This window comes from Melospiza georgiana, chromosome 4 (assembly GCF_028018845.1).
Source record: "Melospiza georgiana isolate bMelGeo1 chromosome 4, bMelGeo1.pri, whole genome shotgun sequence".
In the NCBI taxonomy this organism is placed as follows: domain Eukaryota; kingdom Metazoa; phylum Chordata; class Aves; order Passeriformes; family Passerellidae; genus Melospiza; species Melospiza georgiana.
In genome coordinates, this window is record NC_080433.1 from 58375409 (window position 1) to 58401472 (window position 26064).

General features: G+C 38.1%; 1 protein-coding gene across 1 annotated transcript in view; it reads left to right on the forward strand.

The window, feature by feature from the left end:
- CPED1 (cadherin like and PC-esterase domain containing 1) overlaps positions 1 to 26064 on the forward strand; it is a 141235-nt gene that overhangs the window by 39755 nt on the left and 75416 nt on the right. The window contains exons 6-12 of the mRNA XM_058022857.1: positions 5834 to 5990; positions 7539 to 7704; positions 19412 to 19554; positions 20923 to 20995; positions 22555 to 22722; positions 23680 to 23784; positions 24789 to 24958. Coding sequence (XP_057878840.1) covers positions 5834 to 5990; positions 7539 to 7704; positions 19412 to 19554; positions 20923 to 20995; positions 22555 to 22722; positions 23680 to 23784; positions 24789 to 24958 — 982 coding nt within the window. The remainder of the gene's footprint in view (positions 1 to 5833; positions 5991 to 7538; positions 7705 to 19411; positions 19555 to 20922; positions 20996 to 22554; positions 22723 to 23679; positions 23785 to 24788; positions 24959 to 26064) is intronic.

Sequence of the window (26064 nt, forward strand, 5' to 3'; positions counted from 1 at the left end):
GACACAAACACTATACTTAATACTGTAAATACTGTTTTTCGTGCACCTGCCAAAACAGAGAGGCCAAAAACATGATAAGTGATTAATCTAAACTGAAGCTGAAGTATTTGCTGATGTTTCTAAAAGGAAAAAACAAACAGCATTGTACAAATGTAGCAAATGTACAAATGTACATTTGTAGTACAAATGTACTGTTATAATTTTATCTTTTTAATTTTGAAACTTCACAATGAATTTCAGTGCATTTCAACCCACAGCTTAAATTAATTTACCTCTAGATCTGTTTTACTACAAAATTGTTTTGTTTTTAATACTAAACCTATTTAGGATAGTTTAAACTTCCAGAAATGACAAATAGTTTGACATTTCTCCATCCTTAATATACAGAGTGTGTTGCTTTGAGATTAAGTATATTACAGGGGGTGGGATCACTGCATTTTTTTAATGTGAAAAGCTCTTAAGGGCAGCTGAATCAGTAGTCAGCAGTAGGCAGGATATTGGACTTGCATCAATGTTGACATCACAAATAAATCTCAAAATGCATATCAAGACTATCACATATTAAGTTTCAAGCAAGAAACCAAATTCCAGTGAACTCAATTCAGATTTTTCCAGGACTTTACTAGGGACCAGGATTGCCCCTAGTGTTTCTAGTTTCCTTCAAATATTCATCATCTACTTTGAGTTTCCCAGCCACACTTTTCTAAATGCATAGGTCATAAAACTGAGTGCTAAAGGTTCTCTTTATTTCTTTAGAAACCTCAGGGCATAATGTGTAAGCCATAGTAAATTACTAGCCTTTGTTTCAATCTTTTAATCCAAAAATCAAATGGGTAGCAGGAGGCAATTGAATGGAATAATCTGCTTTCTGTGACAAGTCTCAAGGCATGTAGTGGCAGTAGTTCAAGTGAAATCATCTATACTCCAAAATCAACACTGAAAAATTGAAAAAAAATTAATTTTCAATGCTCATTGCTTTCACAGTTATGCAGCTTAGAGTGGGTTGCTGTACCTGCTTGAGCCAAAGGTTACTAGGCTTTATTTTGATCAAAATTCCTTGTCCTGGAGAACTCAGAAGTCTGCCTAAGAATCTGTGAAAGCTTTTTAGGCATCTCCTGACGTGGAGCAATCTTTTCAGCTGTTAAACACACCTTTTCTACCTACAGAGGCTGGAAAATTGCCCAGCTGTAAATTCTAGAAGAGGACCAGTTGTAGCAATACAAGTTGCCTGGTCTGTATCACAGATAAGCTGTTTGTGCTCCAGCAGCCCACACTAATAAGGAAATTGGATGATCTAGAACAGAATGCAATGTGGAGTTCTTCTGGCTCACTGAGGTGCCCTGTTGGAATGCAAACCTGCAAGGCTGACAGAGGGGACCTGTTATCAGTAGTTCCTGAATATTGTACTGTAGAAACTGCTGACAAATGTCATGAGGTGCCTTTTTTTTTTTTTTTTTTCATGTCAGAGAATTGAGGCTCCTGCTAGAAAGAGACTACCACTATGAAAATCTAGGATGACATCCATAAGGCAGATGGAAAGGCTGCTGTACAGTTTCAGGCATCAATGTACTCTAAGATTCTAAAGCAATGCTTTTCCTGATAAAAAGAAAAGCAATTTGTACTTGCAAGTACAAATGTGCTGAGTTTATAATTTCATTTTATGGAAGATATCAACAATGTGCTGGGCTTAGAAAAAAGCACAGCACTTCAGTTGCATTTCATTCCATCTCTAGCTTTGTGCTTCATTAAACAACCAGGAGCTCCCAGGGTGACTTAATTGTTCCTGCAATGTTTGTAACAGATCTGACAGTTGATGGGCACTTGAGAAACAAAATGACCTTTTTCTCACAGACAATAGTCTTAATTATTCCTTGCTCCATGTTTGAAGTGCATAAAAATAGTCTATTTGATCTTGTACAAAGTAAGAAATTAATTTTAAAACCCACATCATAACCTTCCTTGTAACATCAAAGGATACTATAGAAGGAAAGATAAAGAAGAAGATATGCTCTCATTCATCTTCTGTTTCCTTTTCTTTCAATCAATCATTACTTAGTTCAACCAGTAGAGTATTCTCCTGCTGAATTCCTTGCCTTTGCAGATCACCAGATGTTTGTGTTAACCTAAGTGTTTCAGGTTTACATTTTACATTTGCAACCAGTCCAGGTGGCTGCAGCCTGGCTTTGCTCCAGGAATTCTTAATTTGTCCAAATGTACTTCTAGCTATTGGTAAACATTTTGCTCAGCCACACGTAAATCAGCTATTCTTTATTCTGTATGTGTTGAATCTCTTGTTACACTTCAGAACTCTGAGCCAAAGACAAGTAAATAACTTGTGAGCCAGAGGTGGGGGAGAAGGAGCAAGAAGTCATGGCTGTGTAAAAAACTTGAAAGGCCTCATTAGATGTCAGTGAGGCTGCTGCTTTAGGTATCAGTTGTCACTGTCAGCTGATCTGTTTGACTGCTGTACCTTGAGAGATTGCAGTTGACAGAATAGTGTCTGCCACCAGTGTGTGTGACAGAGCTGCTCCATTTTTTTGATCTAGAGGTGTTGACTTGCTTTGGTGGATTTTATGCCTCCTCTTTGCATGTACCATGCAGCTGTTCTTATACCTCAGGTCTGTGTTTTACATACTGCTGTGGTTATTGTGTGAATTCAGGTGAGAACATGAAGTGGCCTCCTTACTCATCAGCATGGCCTCATGTTGAACACCCTAGGAAGAGGTAAAGTGGTGTTGTTGGTATTTTCAGTGGTACCATTCCAGAGATGTCAGCATCAGAAACCTTCTTCAAGCCAGAATTTCAAGGAAATTAAGTTCTGTTTTTTTCAAAGTGAAAGCAGGTCATAGATCCAGCCATGGGTCCTTACTTTACACTGGAGCATCAAAAATGTCAGCAGCAAAAAGTACTTGTGGCAAAGCCTGTAGTTGCCCTCAGGAAAAACAGCACTTTGTGTAACATTTCCATTCCTGCATAGCCACTGTAAAAAGAAAAATTATCTTCTTTTGTTTTTTTTCTTTGCTCTTTAGACTCCACTACAAAAATTATTGTTTACAAATTACAAATAATAAGATTTGGATTTTTGAAATAGGGGATGTAGTCTGGACATGGTATTAGGATGCTGGGACTCTTTCTAACTTGATTTTCCAAGGTGCCTGACACCTCAACCACTGAGCCTGCTTCACCTCTTTCATTATAAAATGTTGATGTTGTTTACTGACTTCAAGAGGACTGCTTAATTAACAACAGCTTGTAGAGTGATTTCAAGATGGAAAAACATGGCAATTACTGCAAACAGTAAAGGCACTGCAGGCTAATTTTCATTGATGATAAAGTTGATTAACAAATACACAGCTCTAATAAACACTGTTACTGCTTTTGAGTGCAGGAGCAGGTGAAGAGTTGCCATGAGAACTGATGCAGCTGAGTGTGCTCAGTTCAGCGCTACTGATGTCTCTTTATTATTATGGTAATTGTGTTCATTGATCACGAGGAGTAGATTTACCAAAGTGAGGGACTGTCACTCCCTCTTGACTCTGCCTGATGGTGGAAGTGCTCTGAGGCATCTCAAAGGAGTGAGCACCTGGTGACAGTCTCACCTCTTAGAGCCCCGTGTGATGGGCTGTCTCCCAGGGGAATGCCAGCACAAAACCAATAAAGGGATGTAAGGCACCATACAAACACGCTCTGTAAAAGAGCATGAGCGTTGCCCTTTTTTAGTTTTCAATGCTGATCATCAGCACTCTGAAGTTTGTTTAACCTTCTCTTTCTTAAGACATGGCAGCTGATTTTTTTTGTTTGTTTGTGGGTTTTTTATTGTTTTGGTTTTTTGTTGTTGTTGGTTTTGTTTGGGGTTTTTTAGGGAGGGAGTCTGGTTGGGGTTTATTTGGTTTTTTATTTTTTTTAAGTTGAGGCATTTTGCAATGACTTAGGGCAATGCTAAGGATCTTCTACCCTGTAGGTTGAGACTTGGAGAAAAGTTTTGTTTTTCATCTCTCCCTACACACTTGTTTTAATTTGGTATATCCAGCTCCAGGAAATGGTCCACTGCATTGTAACAAATGAATTAATGTCAAACTAATCTTTTTTCTTTCCCTGAAACAGCTAAAACTCTAATTTAAGAGGGATGAATACAGGTACAGAAACCTCATCTCATTATTTGCAATCTCTGTCTTGTGAGTTGTTACTTGTTGTTTTAGCAACACAATTAGAAACACGTTTTTAAAAGGAAAAAACACTTGTCATTGAGTAATGACCTGTACAGCCCTTCTCTGCCATGTTGTTATTTTCAGTAAAATGTTTACTTTCTTTTAAATGGCTAAAGTGATGCATAGGAGTAGTCACATGGAACCATTGCTAATTACCATGGTGAGATGCCATTGTCTATCTACAGGGTAGAAATTGCCATACTAAAATGCCCTTTTGTCTTTACATCAAGTCAGATATGGGAAAAAATACAACTTGATTTTGCAGTTCTGATTCCTATACATATTCAGAAATAAGTCTGCTAAATAAATTACTTAATGAGAGTTTACTGTCTTCCTCCTGTAGTCCCTACACAGTCAAGTAGGCAGAGCAGTCTGCTTTTGTCACTGTGCATCAAAAACCAGGTAGTCACTTGCAAAGTTCCAATCAGTTGTAATGCATAACACAACAGAAAGATGTCAGTGTGGATATCATTTGAGCATGACGTGCTTTTTTAAATAACTGCCTGGTTTTGATTATTTTTTAATCCTGCTGAATGGTGCATGTAAGGCAGAGGACCAGATTAATTCTAGATCCCAGTTGAGACTGGAAGGTTGAGCTGAGCTGATCTGATGAACAGCCAATAAATACAGACAATCACATTTTAATAGGAAAATGAGTAGATGAATAGGTTTTTTCTTTAAATGTCTATTTACAGCTCATCACCAGGAACGCAGCTTCAGTTTTATTTTTCATTTCATGTACCAAGGTTGAGAGTGCATGCTTTAGAAAAGAAGCTCTACAAATAAATTCATACCATAGCACAATGTAGTATGTCAATAAAAAGAAAAGCAATAAGGTTTGGGAATAATTTGAACAGCTTGATTTTTCCTGACCATTACTTAAGAACTTGAAATGTGAGGTATGTTAGAATTAATAAATACTACCCTACATGAAATAATGGCACAACATAAGGGCTTTGTGCCTTTTTATCAAGCACAGTAAAAGCAGAAAATACATGCCACCCCTTGACTGATCTCACATCACAATATTTTGATTACTATTAATAGTCACATGCCTCAATAAGCCTGAGAACTGTGGTACATCAATCCTGCTCCCACTGTGTTTGGTGGCAGAACTAAGACTCCCAAAGGTTTCAGTACCTGCAAATTGTAGCCTTAGTGGTGAACACAGAAACAAGGATGTGAGCTTATTTACTGATCTATGTTATTACAGTAGCAAAGTCCCTTGGTCCTTATTCAAAGAGATTTCTTATCCCAATTAATTGTAATTAGTGCTCCATGAGGAAGCAACTTTTGCTATTCTATATTTGGAAATCAAGTGTTTCAGGTTTTTGTAAGAAGGAAAAAGGGGATGCTTTTTGTATGCAGTATTGCTGCACTTGCCTCTGAAGTGGGAGTGGCAGCTAAGCCTTTCATGCTGCAGCTTGCAGCTGGAAGGGGGTGCTTGGTTGGGGTGAAGCAGATCCAAAAATATTTATTGTCTCAGCATTTGTTATTGTACATTTTCATCTGATGTTGGTAGCTTTTCTCTGTTGTGTTTTATAGTTTAATCCTTAGCAGCAGGAGACCACCCCTGATTTCAATGCTCTGCTGACTTCCTTCTCATCCCCCTGGTACTTTTTCAGACCTGCAGCTCCCACTTGTGACCCCAGACTGTTCTGGCCAGCCTGGACTGTCAAGGGCCAGCACCACACGAAATGTGTCCCAGGGCGGCGCAGTCACTGAGCAGGCACGTGCCTCCCATCTGCAGCGCTGGTGGAAGCAGAGCATGAGCACAAAGCTGTAAGTTAATGATGACCCACCCTCAGAAACTGCCAGTGCTTCAGCTTGAAGTTATTTGGGAGTCAAGGACACAGAATGCAGCAAAAGAGGAGACCACAGCAGATGGAGCACTTGGATGTATTGCATCTTATACTTGCAGAATGTTTCTTTCTGTATTCTGCACTTGGATGTATTGCATCTCATACTTGCAGAATGTTTCTTTCTGTATTAGCCAAGTTTGCACATGTTTTGGGTATAAACATCTGAGTCTTGAGGCATTGAAACACCTCGACAAATAAATACAGACCCAGAGACACCCCTGAACCTTTAGGTCTCATGGTGGCTGAGCTTTTTCCTGCTCCAATCCCTGCTTTGCCCCTACCACAGACACACATATGTAGTCCTTTGCACAGAGATCCCCCCTTAAGGTGAAGAACCAAGAAGTACTTGATAATTTGTCTGTTATCAAGTGCTGTTTGCTACATCACACTATTTCACAAATTTTATGTTCTGAGGATCTGCTATTCTGCAGAGGGGAGAAAAATTTCTCTTTAAGATAGATGTTGTTAGACTTACTTAACAGATAACAAAATTGAGGTCTGGAAAGGCCACATATTGCCAAAAATTACACAGAAATGGAAGAAGAGCCCCTTGTCTTTTACCAGTAATCAGTCTTGGAGACCCATAATTTCTATAGTCATCTTCCCATTGAATTTTCTATGAGGTAAATTGATTCTCAGATATTTTAACAGACAGATTATTAATGTGAATATGCACATTGTGAATATGCACAAGTGTAGCTCATATTTCCCCAAGTAATGAGCTTTTAAATGACAGGGTTTTTTTCTTGGGTTTGCTTTTTTTCTATTCTTTTTCTATGGCTGACTGTGTGCACTAAGGAAGCTGTAGGCCAGTTTTTAGAGAGCTGCATCACTTTTTAAACAAAGTTGCTTGCAGAATTCTTAGGTTTAACTGATTTGTTATAGGTTATTTCTAGGTATCCTAGTCTTTCATAATATTTGGAATGATTGTATATGGCTTTCATTAGGGGAAGTATGCAGCACCACATGTTTCTGTTCCTTTATTACAGAAAAAAGGGCTAACAATAGTGCAGTCTTTACCATAGGGTTGGGTGGGGATGTTCTTCTGAATTCACTACAAATCAGCATTAAATAGAGTACCTTCACTATGCATTTCTGTTATTTAACATGATTGGATTTCTTTAGTGTTTAATTTAATCTTGATTTAATCATTTACTCTGAATAGCCTGGATTTGTAATGCTTAATTATTCCCACAGTGCAGTTACCCATATGTATTCTCAAACATTACTCCCTCCAAATATAGTTGCTTCCCGTGTTTGGAAACTAAGAGTTAAAAATGCTGAAATCAGTAAAACTACTTGTTGTAAAGCTTTGTTCCAGCCTACTTGATTTAACCTACTGTATTGCATAACTTGGGAGAAAAAGGACTAATTTCCTATTTCCATTAATTTCACTATTTCATTATTTTCTTATAGCTCATTTACAAAAGAACTGTATTAATGCTACATATTTTTTATTACTTCCCAGGAATCAAGTATCAACATCAGACCACAAGGATGTCCTTAAAGCTCAGGACTTTTCTGTAATCATCAAAGCATATGTGCTTGTGACATCCTTAACACCTCTGCGGGCATTCATTCATTCAACCACCACTGTCTGGCATCCACCCAAGAAGAAGCATTTTACCATAAAGGTAAAACATTTAATTTCCTCAGTTTTCCATCTTTCAAGCAAAGTGCATAGACAGAAAACTAGAGAATACTTTTCTTCTCTTTTATTCCTTCTTTATTAGCAGCCCACAGCCTACAGTGAATATTCTTCTAATGTGCAGTTTTCATTTCTCAGAACAAGAGGGGTTTGCTTCATGAAGCAGAAAAGCATTGCCCCATGCACAGAGGCCCTGGGATTTGCAGGTGTCCAAGCCCATTTTTATTGGTCACATTTGACAGCAGTTGCAAGGTCAGAGTTTTCTCTAAAGCACAGCAGTGTGGGTGCTGCCATGCAGTAGCAACTTTTGCTGGGATATTGACAGTGTTGTGAAAAGGGAAGTTGAATATTTAAAAGAGTTTGTTTAGATTTCTTTTTTAGGTGCAGTAAAACAGACTAGAGGAGGGTCAGGGTACTTCTAAATTAGGGGAAGGAAGTATACAAGTATACCATGGATAGGGTGGTTCCCCCATGGTCTCAATTTTATGAAGAAGGATATTGCATATGCGACTTAGGTTAATTCTGCACATGTCCAAGTGCATGGAGATACCCCTCTCCACATCTTGCTTGCTCAGCAAATATGCCTTCCCATTCCTTTCTTCTTCTAGCAGGGACTGTGCTTGTAACACATCAGCTCTTTATGAAGAAGCTACAGTTGTGCTGCTGCTTCTTCCCTTTTGAAGAATTAAGGTCCAAATGTGGCAGTGATTTCTTGAGGTTGCACACATGAACTCCTGCAGCAGCTCTTAAAGGATGGGTGTGCTTTGGCCATGTAGCCTTCTTGGGGTAGGAGCAGGTCATGGTTTTGGATCAGTCTGATATCACTGTGGTATCACTGTCAGGACTGCTGATGGTATCAGCCATTTGGTTCTACAATTTTAGCTCTTGCCAAGTGGAGTGCCTAGTTTAAAGCTCATTATCTAATTCTAGTCATTGGAGAAACAGACACCTCTAGAGGACAAATCATCCCACTTAATTTAGACACCAGTTTTGGAATGAGTTTCCTTGTGAAAGTGTTTGCTTCCTTCTATGGCCTATGACATTCTTAGAGAACATGCCAAATTCTGGATTGCCAAAATTAGGTGAGCTGAATCAACTTCTCTCTTCCCCCCCACTTAAGCTATGGAAGCCCATGGAGATATATTACTTTGGCATGTATTTTCCTCCATTTACATTTATGAAGAGTAATGGTCACTTGCTTTCAAACCCTGGTATTCAGTTTGGGTTTATTTTTATTAAAATAGCACAATATACAGCAGCACCACTGTTGCAGCTGAAGTAGGGACTACTTTAAAGGCTAGTAGTCATTAGTAATTGTTATATGGCTCTGGAAAACAATTCCCACTGAGGGAAGTGAAGTCTGCTGAACAGAGTTCCAGCCACCATTTGCAGAGCACTTTGGCAGCTGAAAAAGCAATAAAGATGATAGATGGAAGTAGCAGTGCATCTACAGTGGTTCCAATCTGTTTACTGCTGTTGTGGCATTATGCCTTCCCATAGCTTCAGACAAACTCATCAAAATTGTGAAAAATACACAAAAGATAGGCACTTGTGAAAGAAAGCGCATTTGTAATGATGTGGACATTGAAATGCAAATCAACAAAATGATGGAAAATGGGGTGTGTAAGGCTGCCTCTCAGCACAGTGTGCCCTGTAAAGAATGTGGGGAGCTTCCAGAAGAGAGACACTAGGATTTCATAGAGTGGCTAGGAAACACTGCTGGAAAAATCATGTAGAGAGTCTGTGCTTGATGCAGAGTGAACAGGCAGGTCACCCACCAGAAAATACTTGGGAAAAGGCAAATTCAGCCATTGATATCCTTTGTTAAGAGATTTTGTCAAGTTTCTCAAAAACTTCATTGAGCCCTTCATCACTTTCCAGTGTGACATACAATGTCAGCAGAGTCATCTCTCCCAAAGTAGCCAGTGGAGTGATGCATGCTTGTACCAGCCAAGGAGCCTGGTCATGAAAGCTCCTAAGCTTCAAGTTTCTGCCAGCTCTATTGTATAGGATGGAAATTGCCACATTTTGAAGCTTCAACCTGTCAATAGTCTATACAGACAGAATCTCCAAGACCTGTTTTTCCACTGCTTGACAGAATACTCACTGGGTACTCAACACTCCTAGAGGGGAGACTGGTCTGGAAAAATTTGCCAGTGTTTTTCCACAACAGACTGAGTTTGTTTTGTTTTGTTTTGTTTTGTTTTGTTTTGTTTTGTTTCATTTCATTTTGTTTTGTTTCATTTTGGTTTTTTTAATGCAGAGATGAGAATCATTTTGATTATCTGCACTCAGTAAAGTTGTACCATAATTTAGAGATCTCCTCAGTGTCTATAGACCTCTGGTCAGGAAATATTTTCTCATGCCATTATAATTACAACAGTTTTAATGAGAAATTCATCCACATTTGTGGTTAACTTTGTTATGCTATCACAAATTCAGTATGTTAAAATTTGATCTCCCATGTACAACAATGCCTTATGGTTGCTAGGAGTTACTAGAATGTGGGATATATGAAAGAGATTTAAAAAAACCCCTGGAGATGGGGTATCTATATGATATCAATAATTGAGAGAAACTGTGTAAAGAAAAAACAGGAGTTTCATAAAAGAATACTGCATTCCCCACTGCCTTTTTGTTAGTAAATTATTGTAAATTATTTTTTGCAATGCATATTTGCTTTTTATAGTCATAGTAGCATGACTTCAGAATGATTTCTTGAATAAGCATTGGTCAAATGGCAGTTCAGGAAGAGTTCAAGTGTGTTTTGCTCACCAGCTGCCAGATTTTCTCTGGATTATACATATTTTAGTATTTCATTACAGAAAGCAAAAGAAGGTAAATCCTGAGCTGGCATGAGGATTTTGTGTGCAGTCAAGGGGTAACAAAAGTGCAATTCCAAATTTGAGCCCAGCATGGGAAGATACAAGAGATGCAGAGGAGAGAATGGCTTTCTGTCACACTGATGTTTAGATATGAGGCTTGTGTAATAGCCCAATTTCTTTGAGGAGGATTGGAAACTGCTTATTTAGACTATCTCTGTGTTGAAAAATTATTAATAAAATAGAAGCTTTGTATTTTGCATATTGTACCAATTAAAGGAAGAGTCTCTGTCAATGTATTCAATAATTGCTTTTGTATCAATTGACACTATGTATGTTCATTAAGAAGAATGCTGACCCCTAATAATTATTTCTTTTGTAAAAGCCAGTGTGCAAATCCATAATTTATGATCAATTATTTCAAGGCTTAACACACTGAGAACTTCTTCCTTTGCCCTGCCATTAACCTTTCCCCACATGATCCAGTGCTTTATGAAGGGATGCACTTTTGTAGACAGAGGTACCACATCCTGCATCATCAGGGGAGGCTCTTCTGTGCTGTCAGCAACTTCCCGTGGCCCCTGCTATGGCTCATCATCCTTTTGCTCATCCAAAATAGACAGGTGCCTCTTGGACTTGAGTTCCTTGACTGGTGTTCTTGCATAACCCTTGATGTGCTCAGATGAAACTCTGTTCTTAAGTAATTTTCTAGTTGTGAAGTGCAGTAAGTATAATTTATTAAAGCAGTTTGCTGTTTAGTTTGCTGTGGTGTGAATCACTGTAACTGAAACTCTCTTTGTGTATTAAGCATTTGGAAACTTGAGTAAGGAAATATTTTTTTCTACTTAGCATACATGCAAATAAAACTGGACCCTCATCTTTACAGGAAATCCATCTCTTAATATGACGTGGCAGTCTGGCTTAGAGCCGAGCATGGTGGAAATTAAGTTACAGTATTGCCCTCAAGTGCCCAACTTTGGTACTACTTGAAGTAGCACCCACACATATTTAACGTGAGATAGAATGCAAACATATATACAGGTAAAGAGCAAGATGCTTGAAAACATGCTTGAAGATGAAGAAAAAGATGCTTGAAGGCTTGGTATTTTTTTTTCTTTATTTTACTTTTTTGGGATTTTTTTTTTGTTGGTTTTTTTGTTTTGTTTTGTTTTTTTGTTTTTTAATTTAATATCACTGCCTTGTCACTTACAGGAGCAAACACAAAAGAAAAATTACCATTAATTCTTAATCAATTAGATTGCATGTTTACTTGGGACTAAAATTAAATTCACTTATTATGCTCTGTAGAATGCTGTGGTGCTCTTCTTCCTGGGAGACTGGACATAATATAGTGCCATCTCTGTTTTCTTTCCTCATGGTATCTATAATTTCTCTTTTCACTCATGTAAGAATGGAAGTCAGTCTGGACTGGGGAGATCGAAGACATGCTTAGTCTGACACTCCATTTGTGGCAGTTAAGAGAGCATCATGAAACTCTGTAGCAGGACAAACATAAAGTGGTAGTGCTCCCTAGGCAGACTATATTTATTTCTGGTAACCTGTGGGGTTAGGAACACAAAACTGGAAGTAGAATGTATGTCTTGATGTTTAATAAGCTCCAGTGGGCTTTTATGCATGCAATTTTCTACTAGATTTTTAAATTCATGAATGCTTTTGGTCTTAGCAATGTCTTCAAGCAGTGATACTGTACAGATTATTTATGTGTTGCTTGATAAAGAGTATTTGTTTGCTTTAAAATTTAAGCAAAGTCAAATATTACTTGATTTCATATCCTTAATTATTGTCTTAAAAGAAAGAATAAGAAATCCTTCCTTCTTTGTCTTCTTCATCTATGTCAACCTGTCATGCAGTGCACAAACAAAATTCTTTCTGGAGTTCTTTTCTGCTATTCTCATTCTGAACATCCCTATGTAGCTAAGTAAGAGCTTGAGACTAAATGTCCTTTACAACATGTGGATGTGTCATAAGTTTTTCCACTATTATCCTGGCCCTTAGCTGTCTGGTGTTTTTCTAGTTCACACCTCCTCTTGCCTTGGCTGTTCATTCCAGTCAGCTCTGTAAGCATACCCTTCTCTGGCTTCCAGCTTTCCTAGACTTGCCTCCTACTACCCAGACTCTTCTCATTCTTCCTTTTTCTGAATTCCAGCTTCCCTCAGTCAAGATGATACACTTTTGGTCCTCACAGCAACCTGGGAAACACTGTTAGTAAATCACCTTTACATTCCCACTAATAAGTCAGAGCTGAATTGGGAAACCATTCTTAGTTCAGACTCAGTCAAAAAGCCTAATTTCATCGTTGCTGAGGCTGGTAACTGGATTTTTGCTTTTGGACTTAGTCTTAGGAGCAACGAGTTCTAGAGAAAAGGAACCTTTCTCAGATGGCCTTTTCTTCTCCACGTAATTAGGTTATGAAAGTGTTAAGGGGCAAGATGTTGGGGCTTTTTCTGAATATTTTTTTTTCTGGACAATTTTATTTCATCTTTCTAAAAATCATACATAATGAAAAATATATACAGAACTGGGAAATCTACTGTAAAAAATAGTTGGACACTAATGTGATTTTCCCTTGCATCAAGTGCCCTGTTAGAGCTGCAGAGAAAGGGCAGATTCTAACATAAATCAAGAGTGGAATAAACAGATCTACCTGAAGCTAATGCAATAAATTTATGATAAATTACTGAACTGTTTTCTTTGTGTTTTATTCTGGAAGCATTGGTACCTGATTCATGGGTACATTTTTCTCCCATTACATGGCCTTTGACTATTTTTATATGCTCTGGTCAGCAGAAAGGTCCACCTGTGGTAGCAGACAATATATGAAATTGCTTCATTACTAAGTATGCTTCTTCTTGGCCTTCTGTGTGGAATTAGTTTTTATTCTTGCAGACATCTCAGATATCTAGATGCTTCCGTACATATAATCAAGGAGATTCTTGTCTTTGTGTAAACCAGTATTTTTATACCTATGAACAACTACATACGCCCCAAACTATTTGGTGAAGAAATTTCACCAAAGATAGACTCAGTAAAAAGAGTAAATGTTCAAAAGTGAACTGATAGAATAGAGCCTAAGTTGAAAGTTTTAGAGATTTATTGAATTTATTCAAGCTATTTTCAAGAAGAGGCAATTACTGTAAGACATTGAGAGCCTGAAGATCCAGCTGATCAGAGGGAGTGCAACAGCTCCAGTGCACAACAGAACAATCTGGAGAGTATGCCCTTTGCTACTTCAAAAAGAGTAATTTCTGGAAACCAGAGGTCATGCTTTTACTCCTCAGACATAAACCTTACTTTCAGCTCTTACCCTGATAACTTTGTCTGCCATGTCATTTTGAAGGCTACTACTAGGAACCAGTAATCGATTTCAAAGTCGATTCACATGAATACTGTAAAGTAGGAAGTTCTAAATGCTAAAATGTAAACCTCAAAATTGCATTGAATTACTCAGTAATGGTTTCTTTTCTTCTACCTCTTTGCCTCTGAGGTAGGTTCAGAGCTCATCCATGCCCCCAAATGGGAGTTACTGTTGCAGGAAAGAATGTAGGAGTTCACATTGTCTAACCAAACCCAGAAGTTTCTAACTGATGATATGCAATCAACTGGCAGCCACTAATTATAATATACCTTCTATCAGTTTCAGTAACAGAAGAGATAAATCCTTATGCCAGGCACTTAAAACACTTCATTGAACCTTGCACATTTCTAAACATCCTTCTGTAAATGCTCTCTGATGCTCTGGTGGCATCTGCTCATCCACCCATGTTTATCCAGCCTCTATCTCACAGGCAACAAAGGTTAGACACAGTGCTGCTCTCCCTTCTTTCTGCACCTCTGCTTGTAGAAGTGGGGGCTCTGCTCTGTGAGTGCCCATTTCACATGTACCCACGCAGGACCCGTGCCCATCCTTACATCCCAGTATTCCCTGAAGTCTAGGCAGAAGCTGTGGTGCTAGCAGGCTGATTTGTGGCAGTGCCTGACCAGGTTTTGGCTGCTGCTTTCTCCACCACTGCTTTCTCCACTCTTCCACTTTCTGCTGCTGTATTACCGTGCCTGAGTGGGCGCGGCTGGTGATAGAGAGACGGTGACTCTTGTATCTTGATCAGAAGGCTTGATTTATTAAGATATTATATATAATACATTATGACTATACTAATAGAATATAGAGAGAGGTTTGCAGAGCTGCTAGCTAAGCTAAGAATAGATAGAAAAGAATCCCAAACAAAGTTGTGTCCAGGGACTCAGTCCCCTAGCTTGCACTGGTGATTGGCCCTTAATTATAAACATAGAAAATGAGCCAATCAAGGTGAATCCTATTGCATTCCACAGCAGCTGATAACAATTGTTTACCTTCCCTTCTGAGGCCTCTGCCTTCCAGAAGACACAGAAATCTGAAAGAAAGGATTTCTGTGGAAAAATGTCTGCGACACTGCTGCAAATTTTCCTGCTCCTATTCTGTTATTTTCCAAGCTGACTACTTTGTTCCAAAAGTCACTTTGTAATTTCCTGGTTACTGTTTAACCTTGCTGATGGTCACATTCCTCTGTATCATGGTTAAATTTGGTCAAACATCATCCCAGACAGTTCTGCATACTCCAGGTACACAGGTGGTGGTGTCCATGGGAAGGCTGTGTGAGCACTCCAGTGATAGATCTCCTGTCTGTCTTCAGTGTCTCACTTAGATTCTCCAGGGGAACCAAGCAGTTTCAGATTGCAGTTAATGTCACTGTTTTGAGACATCTGCTTTAGGATGCCATAAATTATGCTCTTCAAGCATCTGTGTGCAGCAGTGAGGTGTAAAGGGAACTTAGACATGTAGCTTGTACATAGACATAAGCTGTGCAGTCTTGTAGTGTGGGATTCCTCTGCAATATTGTCACCTGAGAGAATTTTCTTGTGAGCTGTGTCTCTGAACACCTGTCACAATCAGCAGAGAGCTAAGTAGTGCAGTCAGTAAAGGAAGGTATTCTAAGTTTGATTTTATGGCCATTCCCAATATTAGTTAAGGAAAATCTTTCTTGTTTGTTTCATCAGGAGGTAAGATTGTTTAGGATTGAGCTAGAAGGCAATCTCAGAAAGATCACTACAGTTTGGTTTTATACTCTTTCTCGAGGCAATCCTCAGATGACCATTAAGGTAACTGCCCCAGGCTGCCCCAGCAGCTCTCCTGAGAAATTAATTTGCAGAAAAATTGCCAGAGGAAAATCTTCTTGAGGGAATTACTACAGTCATCATAACTTTCATCCAGTGAGTGCCACACTCTTCCACTCTTCAGGCTCCATGGTTCTATGCATGAAGTCTGCAAATCAGAATTCCTTTGTCAATTAAATTGCATTTTTTCAATGTGTCCGACCTTTACCTGATGATTCAGTGTATTTTTGAGGAGCCAGAGGGATCTCTGTCATTGAGATTATCAGGCTACTTTTAATGACTGCAGATTTTAAAAACTAGATGTCAAAATGGGTAAAAGAAAAAGCATCATAAAATTAATATTGAGTTGGCCTTTTTTTTCCCCCAGTGGCTTTTCCTAAAGCAAGAATTTATTGGGCAGTGAAAGGTCAATGAGTTTAAATTAATTTGAAGAGTATTTCTAGTTCATTCTGCCTTTACAGAAAATGTGTACTTGATCCATGTAACTTGACTGCATTTGCACACTTCTGTAAGGCATTACATAAATATTTGGAACATACCTCCACCTGTAGGAGTCCAGCATTTGGGTGAACACCTTCAGCTTCTGAGAAATCTTGCAGTTCTGTATATAATGGTGTCATTGTATAAAATAAATATGCATGTCTGCATTTAGTCTTACAGCCTACTAAAATTTAAACCCTGTTCCTCTGCTTAAAAATTGGCCAGCCAGAGGTCAGCTTTCTCCCAGAATAGGTTCCTGTAATTGCCAGCAGTATTTCCTACTCTGTCCTCTTTAAATTGTTCCAGGCTTCTGTTAATCACACTCTGTCAATGGTGAGGGTGCATTTTGCTGGACAAGCAGTCTGTTTCCTCTGAAAGGCAGAGGATCAGCATCAGTGGTGGTCACTTGAAGAAACCTTCAGCTCTTTAGTATTTTGCAGTTGAACACAGATATTGATATACTTTTATTCACTCAGAAGAACCTGAGGTTGCTGCAGATTTTCACACATTATCAGCCTTAACCCATACACTTTAAATTTTTCCTATCTATTGCTGTAAATCATGTGGAATCTGTTGAAGTCAAATCTAATCTGAACTTCTTTAAATAGGATTTTTTAATGAATTGGTATTTAACCTGAAGTATTCATCTCATCTCTATTGGTCCTGAACCAGGCTGCCTAAATATTTATTTTCAGCCATTGGCATAGAATAAACATTGGTTTAAAACCTGATATCCTCTAATGAGAACCTGTTGAGCAATGTTTCTTTTCTAGGCTGGCTAAGGAGAGCTGTAACTATAATGCAGTTTCTTGGAGATGTCAGTTTTATTTTCATGCCTGTTTTGATGGCAACAGTTGACTAATAATAGCCATCAGGATGCTCTGAGTACCAGTAGGGCAAGCCAGCCTGTCTTCATCAATTGTTACTAGAAATGTATGCATTACATATCCTTTGTGTTTATGTACTTGGAAATTGATTGATGGTGAGAAAGCAGATGAGCTAATGGCACTCTTGCTCTTCCTTCCACTAATCCCCATCTCTCTTTATTAAACTCTTCAACTCCTTATGCTCCCTGTGCAGCACAATAGCACATCTTACTTAGTCCTTCAATACCCACTGTGGATTTAGTAAGTTAGTTACTCTGTGCAAGCCACAGTAGTGGGAACGTAAGTTGTGTGCAGAATGTGGCAGAGGTGCTGGAAATAATTGCAAAATTCAGCTGAAGAGCCACCTTGATGAGATGGGCCTTCATTTTAATTTTTAAACTTATTTAACATGAACAGTTTAATTAACTGTGTTCGTCCTGATCAAAGAACTAACCACCTTGGTGAGATGAGCCTTCATTTTTTTTCTTTATTCACATGAACAGTTTAATTAACTGGTTTTGTCCTGAACAAGGAACTAAAGTGGAACAATTTCCCTTGGAGGTGCATCTGAATCAGAACTGATCTGAAAAATGTGGAGCTTCTTGTTCTTAATCTTTGTACCACTCTGTGGGAGAAACACAGCTTTGGTGGTCTTAGGCTTTGGGAAAAAAGGACTCCTTCTCAGCCTGTTTTGGAGATGAAATAGACTGTGATGTGAGGAGCTGTATAATCTCTAAATAATGCATCTGAGGCTCCTTTGCTCCATAGGCTCATGGAACTGCAGTAGACATGAAAAACATTCTACAGTGTAGAAATACAGTGTGATTTAATTCAAGATATCAACATCAAGCAAATATAAAAAAAACAGAGTTGAGGCTATACATGCAACCTTTGCTGCACCACTTCCTGCAGTCACAAGTTTAATTTTATAACTTCAGGCATGTATGTTGTTGTCATTTTTTCCCTACTAGCATTTCAAATAGCTTTACTGAAAAGACAAAATAAAGTCACAGGCACTATATACCTTCAGCACAGATCTGTGCATGGGTCACCATTCTTTTAGTCAATAAAACTTGGCAAGGCAATCACTTGTTGAAATAAAAACAGAGGTGATAAGAACAGGAAGGCAAACAGACCAAATTCCTACCCTTCAATTATTTACCAGCACAACTGGATGGAGTTAGTGAAACCGAAGAGAGCAAAAGCAAAGGAGGATCAATGTTAGCTGCACCAATCTCCCATGGCTGGCTGTAAGCAATGTTACAGTATTTTTAAAAAGGAAATTGAAAAGTGCCTATTACATTTAACTACAATATGCTACCTGAAGAAACCAAAAGCCATTAATCTGTGCCAGTGCAGACCAGTGTGCTTGAAAGTATTTATGCTCAGAAGGGAAGATTCCAAAACTTTCTAGAAAATACTGTGGACTAGGGTATAGAGAAGAATGCTCTAAGTTGTGGTGTCAGCACATCATAGCACATCACCAGGAACTAGCGTTGTGTGCAGAGATCCTTACTGGGTCTGTTCCTGTTCAGCATCTTTGTTAAATGCCTGGATGATTGGGCAGAGGGTACACTCAGCCCAATGGTAACTCTAATGGAAATATGGTTCAAAGTCAGCCCCTTTCTTAGCACCAAGCACTCTGACACTACAAAACCTGCCTATGTCCCACTCTTCACTGGGTCTCTGTGCTGCTCCAGTTGTTTCCTGGAATCTCTATCTGAAGTGATGATCAGGGTGAATTTGCATGAGTGATGAAAGCACCTGAGGACAGGACTGTCCGTAAATATTACATTTACTGACAGCAGGTCAGTAAAAATGCCATTGGGAGGATTCATGAGCCTGAAAACCACAGAATATGCAGAGTTTGGTCCAAATATGGGCTGCAGTGGCTGATCATTTTCCCAGCATCTTTCTTCTATACTCTGTTTAAAGCTTCTTGACTGGGGGTAAGGATGTGTAGTCAAGGTCCAGTGGGACAGCCCTTGGCACAGTATGTTAGGAAAAGAGAAGGCTTTTACTTTGAGTTTGCTATTACCCACTGGTGAAGATTCAAGTGGTGTTTTGAGGTTTTTTGCCTATAATCAGTGACAGCAAAAGGTTTTATCAAGGTAAGCATAGATTCTGAGCAATATTTTTAAAACCATTTGTACAGATTTTGTTTCTGATATACTTATTTGTAAATAAAATGTCATTCTCTATTAGTGTGGCGTGTGGAGCTTTTCATTCCACTTCATTGTGCAAATGAATAAGAATTGAAGATGATATTACAAGGCAATTTTTATTTCTATCAGTCTTTTAATTTATGGTTTTAAGCACTGTAACTGCTCAAAAATGTATGTATTCTCTTTCACAGCTGCAAAGGTTTTTTGAGATATTCTTCAGAAACAGTTCTCCCCAACAAGCCTTCAACAACATGAAGGAGGCTATAAACAAACTTCTACTTATAACTGAGGTCTTCAGCAAATCATCTGCCTCAGGACCAAATTCTTTCAATCAGTAAGTGAATTGCAGTAGTCATTGTAATGCTAGTGTCAAGATAGCTCCTTAGAACAGAATAAAAATTGCAGAAGATACAAGTATCTTAAAATAAAAAATTCCCATCTATTTCATACTTCTTTATAAAGTAAGGACATGCTGTGTTTAAGGAGTACAACTCTTTAATATCCCCAATGTTTCTAGCTTGTGAAAAGGTTCTGATAAATACTTAGGACCAGATGCGGTCCTAATGAAGTGTTTCAGGCAGCACAAATGAACAGAAATCACTTGCAATTGGGCTAGTCCTAACATACATGAAGCTGTATTTCCTTTCAGTGAGCATTCTGTCATATGTCAAGTATTTAATGCTAGAGTAGCCCAGATTGTTCAGAGCTGGCTCTAGCAAGCAATCTTAACAAGAGACACTGTAAAACACTTTATAAAGCGTATGCTATGAAGTATAGGCACTCACAGTCACATTTCTGTGTGTAATCACTACTATTAGTGCTATAATTCTTACACATAAATCAACCTCAATTATGTAATATTTTTACTAAATAAAATTATTATTTGTTTTATGTACGTTATGTCCCATCTCTGACATTTTTATGATAAGTACTAAATAAGTTGCTATTTATTAAATTTATGTGTTTAAGCCTATTTTGAGAACCAGGTGTTTTAGTAGCAGTAACGTAAAGCTCATTATTTGACTTAGACAAGTTGGGAATAAAGCTTACATTGTGAGTGGAGAGGGTAGCAAAGAGGGGAGGAGTGTAATGGGGATGAAGCTATTTTGACAGTGGTCCAAAATCCCTTTTTTACCAATGAAATGGACTCTCTTGTTTATGAACACAAGACTTGTTTATAGCTCCTGGTCCATGCCTCCAAACATCCCCATAGCTGCAGCAGAGCTCTTTGCTCAACTGAGCCTGGAGTGTTTCACCATCTCTTCCCCTCCAAATATCCTCAAAGCTTTTGCAGGACCTCATTCATTCTCTTCAAAAGGCATTTTTTCCTTCAACATAATTCACCTGCCTCTATGCCAAACATTAAAACCACTTTTATACAGCACTATTTTCATCACCTCATAATCTGATTCCTTCTGTATTTAATGCTGCTGACTCTTCTTAGAAATTTATTTAGTCTGTGTCACATGTTGTTTCTTGACCTATGTGTGTATGTTTTCCTGCATGTGTTCTCTGGACCTGTGTATGTATTGAATTTTACTGTGTATAGGGACATGGTTGAATTATGGGCTTGGCAGTGCTAGGTTTGTGATTGGAAACAATGATCTTAAAGGTCTTTTCCAGCCTAAATTATTCTATGATTCTGTATTTCCCAACAGTACCTACCCTCACTGAAACAGGCTCCTTTTATGTTGTATTTCAGATGCAGCCAATGTTTTCAGATGCTTACCTTTGACATTGGATTTGGCATGTCCATACACCCAGTAGTTCTAAAGGTGAGAAAATTGCACAAATTATTGCTTCACTCAACAAAATTGCACCAAAAACACAGCAGAAAAACCTCTTTGATAGGTACCCTCAAATGTCTAAGAAATGTACCAACACTTTAATATTATTTTGGCTGATTGTGAAGAGTTTCTGTAGAAGAAACCAGTTTTTAAGAGTCAGAGTTCCCATGATGAAATTCCCCAGACCATCAAAATGTGCAAACTTCTCAGTTTACATTAAAAGATTAGCTATTACCCCAAATGAATATCAGTGAAACAAAATCCATAAGAAGCACTGCATAAGAGTGGAGTTAGGTTTTAAATGTGACAGACCAAAGATGAATAGAGGAAATTAAAAAACCACAACTGGCTTTTAATACGAATTAAAGTTCTCCATAAATTGGATTGTACTTCTTCATTTCATTACCTGCTTTGACCTCCACTGTGCTGCCTTCTTCCTGGATGATCCACAAGGCCCTTAAAACCAGGGAAATGAGACTGTGCCAGGTTTTGTACCACTCCTGCCTCAGAACAACCTGTCCTGAAGCAATTATTGTACTGCTTTCCAGCTGTTCTCGTTACCTCATGTATACACATGAATATGCATATGCCTAGGTATGTAACATTTTCTTTATATTTATGATATACAAATATTAACAAAAATTAATTAATGTATCCCCACTTAAAATCTGTTCAAGTGTCTAGTAATAACAATGCAGTCAATCTCTGCATTCTTCAGGAAAAAAAAATCCTTTAAACACATTGGAAAAATGCATATATGAAAGGAAGGAAGTTTGCAGAATTTAAAAAGTCAATGAAGACAACATTTTTAATTAGTCTAAGAAGACTTATTTAGTTAGTATGAGAAATGTGGTATGTCATAACAACTTGATAATTGTACACCAGGCTGTAAAAAAATTATCCCAGAAGAACTTAAAAAATAAAACATAGTGTTTGCCCTCCTGCATAGAAGTTTCAACTATTATCCATTACCCATAAGTTTATAGGAAATCAGTAGGATTTAGTGTTTTTTTCTGAAAAAACAAATGTCTCTGGAAAATAGCTGTTGATAATTAATGCAAAATTGACTTTGAATATTATATCTTGTAATTTATATTATGCACACAACCTATTCATATTGGTTCTATATTTGTGTTTATTAATGTTTTAGTCATATTTCATAAAAAATAATTTTTAATTGTGCTTATAGATTGCAAAACTTTTACTTTCTTCTGTACTAACAGATGTTCTGTAGTAATCCTTAGTACATGAGTTTTTAATGAGTTATATTAGCATATAATCTGATATTTTATATTTTTAATCAAATTTCCAATCAAATAGGTAAGAAATCTGTTCACACGTGTCCGCAATACTGCACTCTGCCCACTGGAGAGCAGCAAACATTGCGGTACGGGGTTGGGACAGACGATGTGGCACAGCACTTGTTTTATAATCCTGTCAGTTTGTGTTATTATGTCTTTTTAAAAGTTACAGTTTAGTATTTATTGCTATGAGAAGATTGGACTTTTTATTTAAGTTGTACATTTTTATAATTTTTTTTCCAACAGGTGCATGAAAACTTTGACTTCCAAGCTGACAATGAATCGACTACTCAGGACCAAATTTCCAAAGAACTTCTTTTTGAAGATACATTTAAATTTCTCTTATCTAATGAATCCTCAACATCCAGTTTCATAGAAGCTTTGCAAAAAATATATGAATCATCTGTGAGCAAGGTAGTACATTCCAACTTTTTTGTATTATTATTTGAAAATATTTAGTTTTAAATTGTGTACTTCTAAAATTGTTGCTGCCAGCTTATAGAATGGTTTTATTTAATCAGGACCATCTTTTATTGTATGCTGTGGAGTAAAACTGTTACTTTATTGAACAATTTAATTTTTTTTGTAAAACTTCGTCTCTCAAATTATGTCATTTTCAAAAATACTGTGATTGAAAGATATATTTAAAGCTTTAAAAATCAATTTTCCCACTCTTTTTAAAAATTGTCTTTTTTTTAATATAAAGATTTGTGTGTTTTCGCAATTTCATCTAGAATTGGTTAACTCATGCATGGAAATCCATGAGCATCAGAATTAAATTTTTTTTCTTACAACTTTGTGTCTTACTTTCAATGCAAGATCCAGTTCCAGAATTTTTTTTTTTTTGTAATAATAGAATCTGCACAAATTTTACTTCACTAGTAAAAACCATTTCTGACAAGCAGACATCTCTTTCAACAGTATTTCTCTCAGTCTAGGAACTTTTAAGGATGCCTTTCCGAGGAGTCTGTTGCTGGAAAGACTTACAGGGACTAAATTATCCAGGCAACTTCCACCTCTTGGACAGATGTGGCTAAAACAGGGTCATGGGTTCTAAATTTATGTCAGGATAAAGTAGAAAGGTGCAGATATCCAGACATGCAGTGATACGATTACACAGCCCGTGCTCCAGAGACCAGGAGTTTCTGTTGGTTTGCTTCTAGACAATGTTTCTAGACAATGCCAGGGCACAATCTGCTTTATTCTAGACTTAATAATGGGATGAGCTATCTAGGAGCTGGCTGGCTGAGGTTAGGGCTTGTGGAGAGCTGCTGTGACTTGTTCCTATGATCAGTGAAGGGATTGGGGTCTAATGAAAGCACATTGCTTTCCATGTGATTTCACCAGAACATGCTGCCCTTTTCTTCCCAGGATGGAACAGACAACAGAGAAGCTGAGCAATGTTTCTCTTTGGAAGAAATAAATTCAATGACTACTTTCATAAAGGAGCTGAAGAGTCTTGGACAATTTGAGCTGGTAAAATAAACAGGGTTTTATTTTATTGGATATATATTTTATGTAAATCTCTTAACATTCCTCCTTCATTACCATTCTCTGCTGTCTCTGGCACATGTAATTAGGATGGATGGGCAGGGAAGCAAGAAGATAGAGGTAACACGGATTTTACTTTGGTGGATCATTTGAATTTAATTTAAAATAAAGAAATAGAGTATTTGAGCTGAGCTTCCACTGAAAAGGACAGCTAAAGCAGAAATGGAGACCAGGAAATAGAAGGAAAGGAAAAGAAGGTGAACCATGTAAATGACTAATGAGGTGGTAAGAAAATAGAATGACAGTGAAGCAAAAGCAGGAGTGAGTGGATGGACTAGAGAAAGTACAATAGTGAGATCATTATCAAAGAGTAGATATAGATGAAAAAGTGGCAAAAAAAAGCAGGTGGAATATGTCCTCCTCTTCATGCTTTGAGTTCATTTTTGGAGAAGAACACACATGGAGGAAAAATAATCAGTGTCAGTGAGTAGGTACAGGTAATGAGGGAAATGTTGAGTATTCAGAAAATAAAGGATTTTCAACTGAGTCTGTTGTTCAGAAAGTGTGTATGACATCAGGATTTCTGTGAGACTTTCTGGATGAGTATTAGGGATGGAGACTGATGACACTTTCTGAAGAAGCACTTTCATAGAATCACCTGTGTTGGAAGGGGCCCAGAAGGATCACCAAGTCCAACTCTTAAGTGAATGGCCAATACAGGGACTGAACCTGTAACCCTAGCTTCATTCTCTGACCAACTGAGCTACACTCAGGGCCAGTTCAGAGGCAGAGGAGATCAGCTTCCATGTCAATACTGCTAATCCTGATTTGCAAGGCTGGGCATGACAGTCCTTTTCTAAGTATGTGGGAAAGAGCATTAATATGTAACCAGCTGTAAGCTGTATATACTGTCTTCTGATCATTTTTCATATCTTTGCATTCTACAAATATCATACTGTGTTGTCTCAAATCAGTGTCTCTCTTCTCAGCTTTTCCCTTCTTCTGCACCCAAGATCCAAATGCTGCTGCGCGACCTCTATCAAATGCTAGACCCAATGAGGCGGCTTAGTTCAGTCCTGACTGTCCACTGGTTGCTGTCCAGTGTCCTTCAACAGTTCCAGTTCATGAATAAAGAGGCACAAACAAATCTTTCAGAGTGGTAAGTTAACTATTATATATGTTGAAGGTATTTTCTTAAGTTATATAATTGGAATATCTCCAGCGAGCATCATAAAGCTTAATCCTTCAGTAGATGTAAGTGCACTTGCAACCCTTGAGATGAAGTTCGATCATCCCACTTAGAGCCCTGACAGCCATTCTGCTGTCAGAACTGTAGCTAGGTTCCTAAGTGGAACAAGTTTTGCTTCTCTATCTAATATGAAGGACTCTGGATTGAAAATTTATTAAAACTATAGTAAATTTTAAAAAGAAAGATTAATTAGGTACATTTTCTTTTCCTAAACAACTGTAAACTCTAAATCAGGAGCATTTCCCAGGGTTAAGACTGTCTTAATTTATGCACCAATTAGCAGCAAAACTGTACAGAAAATATAAAATTTCAGGTGAATATTTTTCCAAAATAATTAATAATTTTGATTGGCTCCAACTTTTCTGTCCAACAGAAAGGTCAGAAAGCATAATACTTCGAGAACATGATTTTAACTCTTTGTGAAAAGATAGAAAAATGCTGTAATGAGAAGGTTAGATCCACTTAACTTTTGCAAAGAAACTTTAACTTTCCTGAGGAGGGAAAGAGGAAATGAAAGACAGAACAAGGAAAGAAGAGAGGGAGGGGAGGGAGGGAGGGAGGGAGAGGGGGAGGGAGGGAGGGAGGGAGGGAGGGAGGGAAGGAAGGAAGGAAGGAGGGAAGGAAGGAAGGAAGGAAGGAAGGAAGGAAGGAAGGAAGGAAGGAAGGAAGGAAGGAAGGAAGGAAGGAAGGAAGGAAGGAAGGAAGGAAGGAAGGAAGGAAGGAAGGAAGGAAGGAAGGAAGGAAGGAAGGAAGGAAGGAAGGAAGGAAGGAAGGAAGGAAGGAAGGAAGGAAGGAAGGAAGGAAGGAAGGAAGGAAGGAAGGAAGTGGCGGAAGGAAGGAAGGAAGGAAGTGGCGGAAGGAAGGAAGTGGCGGAAGGAAGGAAGGAAGGAAGGAAGGAAGGAAGGAAGGAAGGAAGGAAGGAAGGAAGGAAGGAAGGAAGGAAGGAAGGAAGGAAGGAAGGAAGGAAGGAAGGAAGGAAGGAAGGACTAAGCATAGTATACTGTATGTTCAGTATA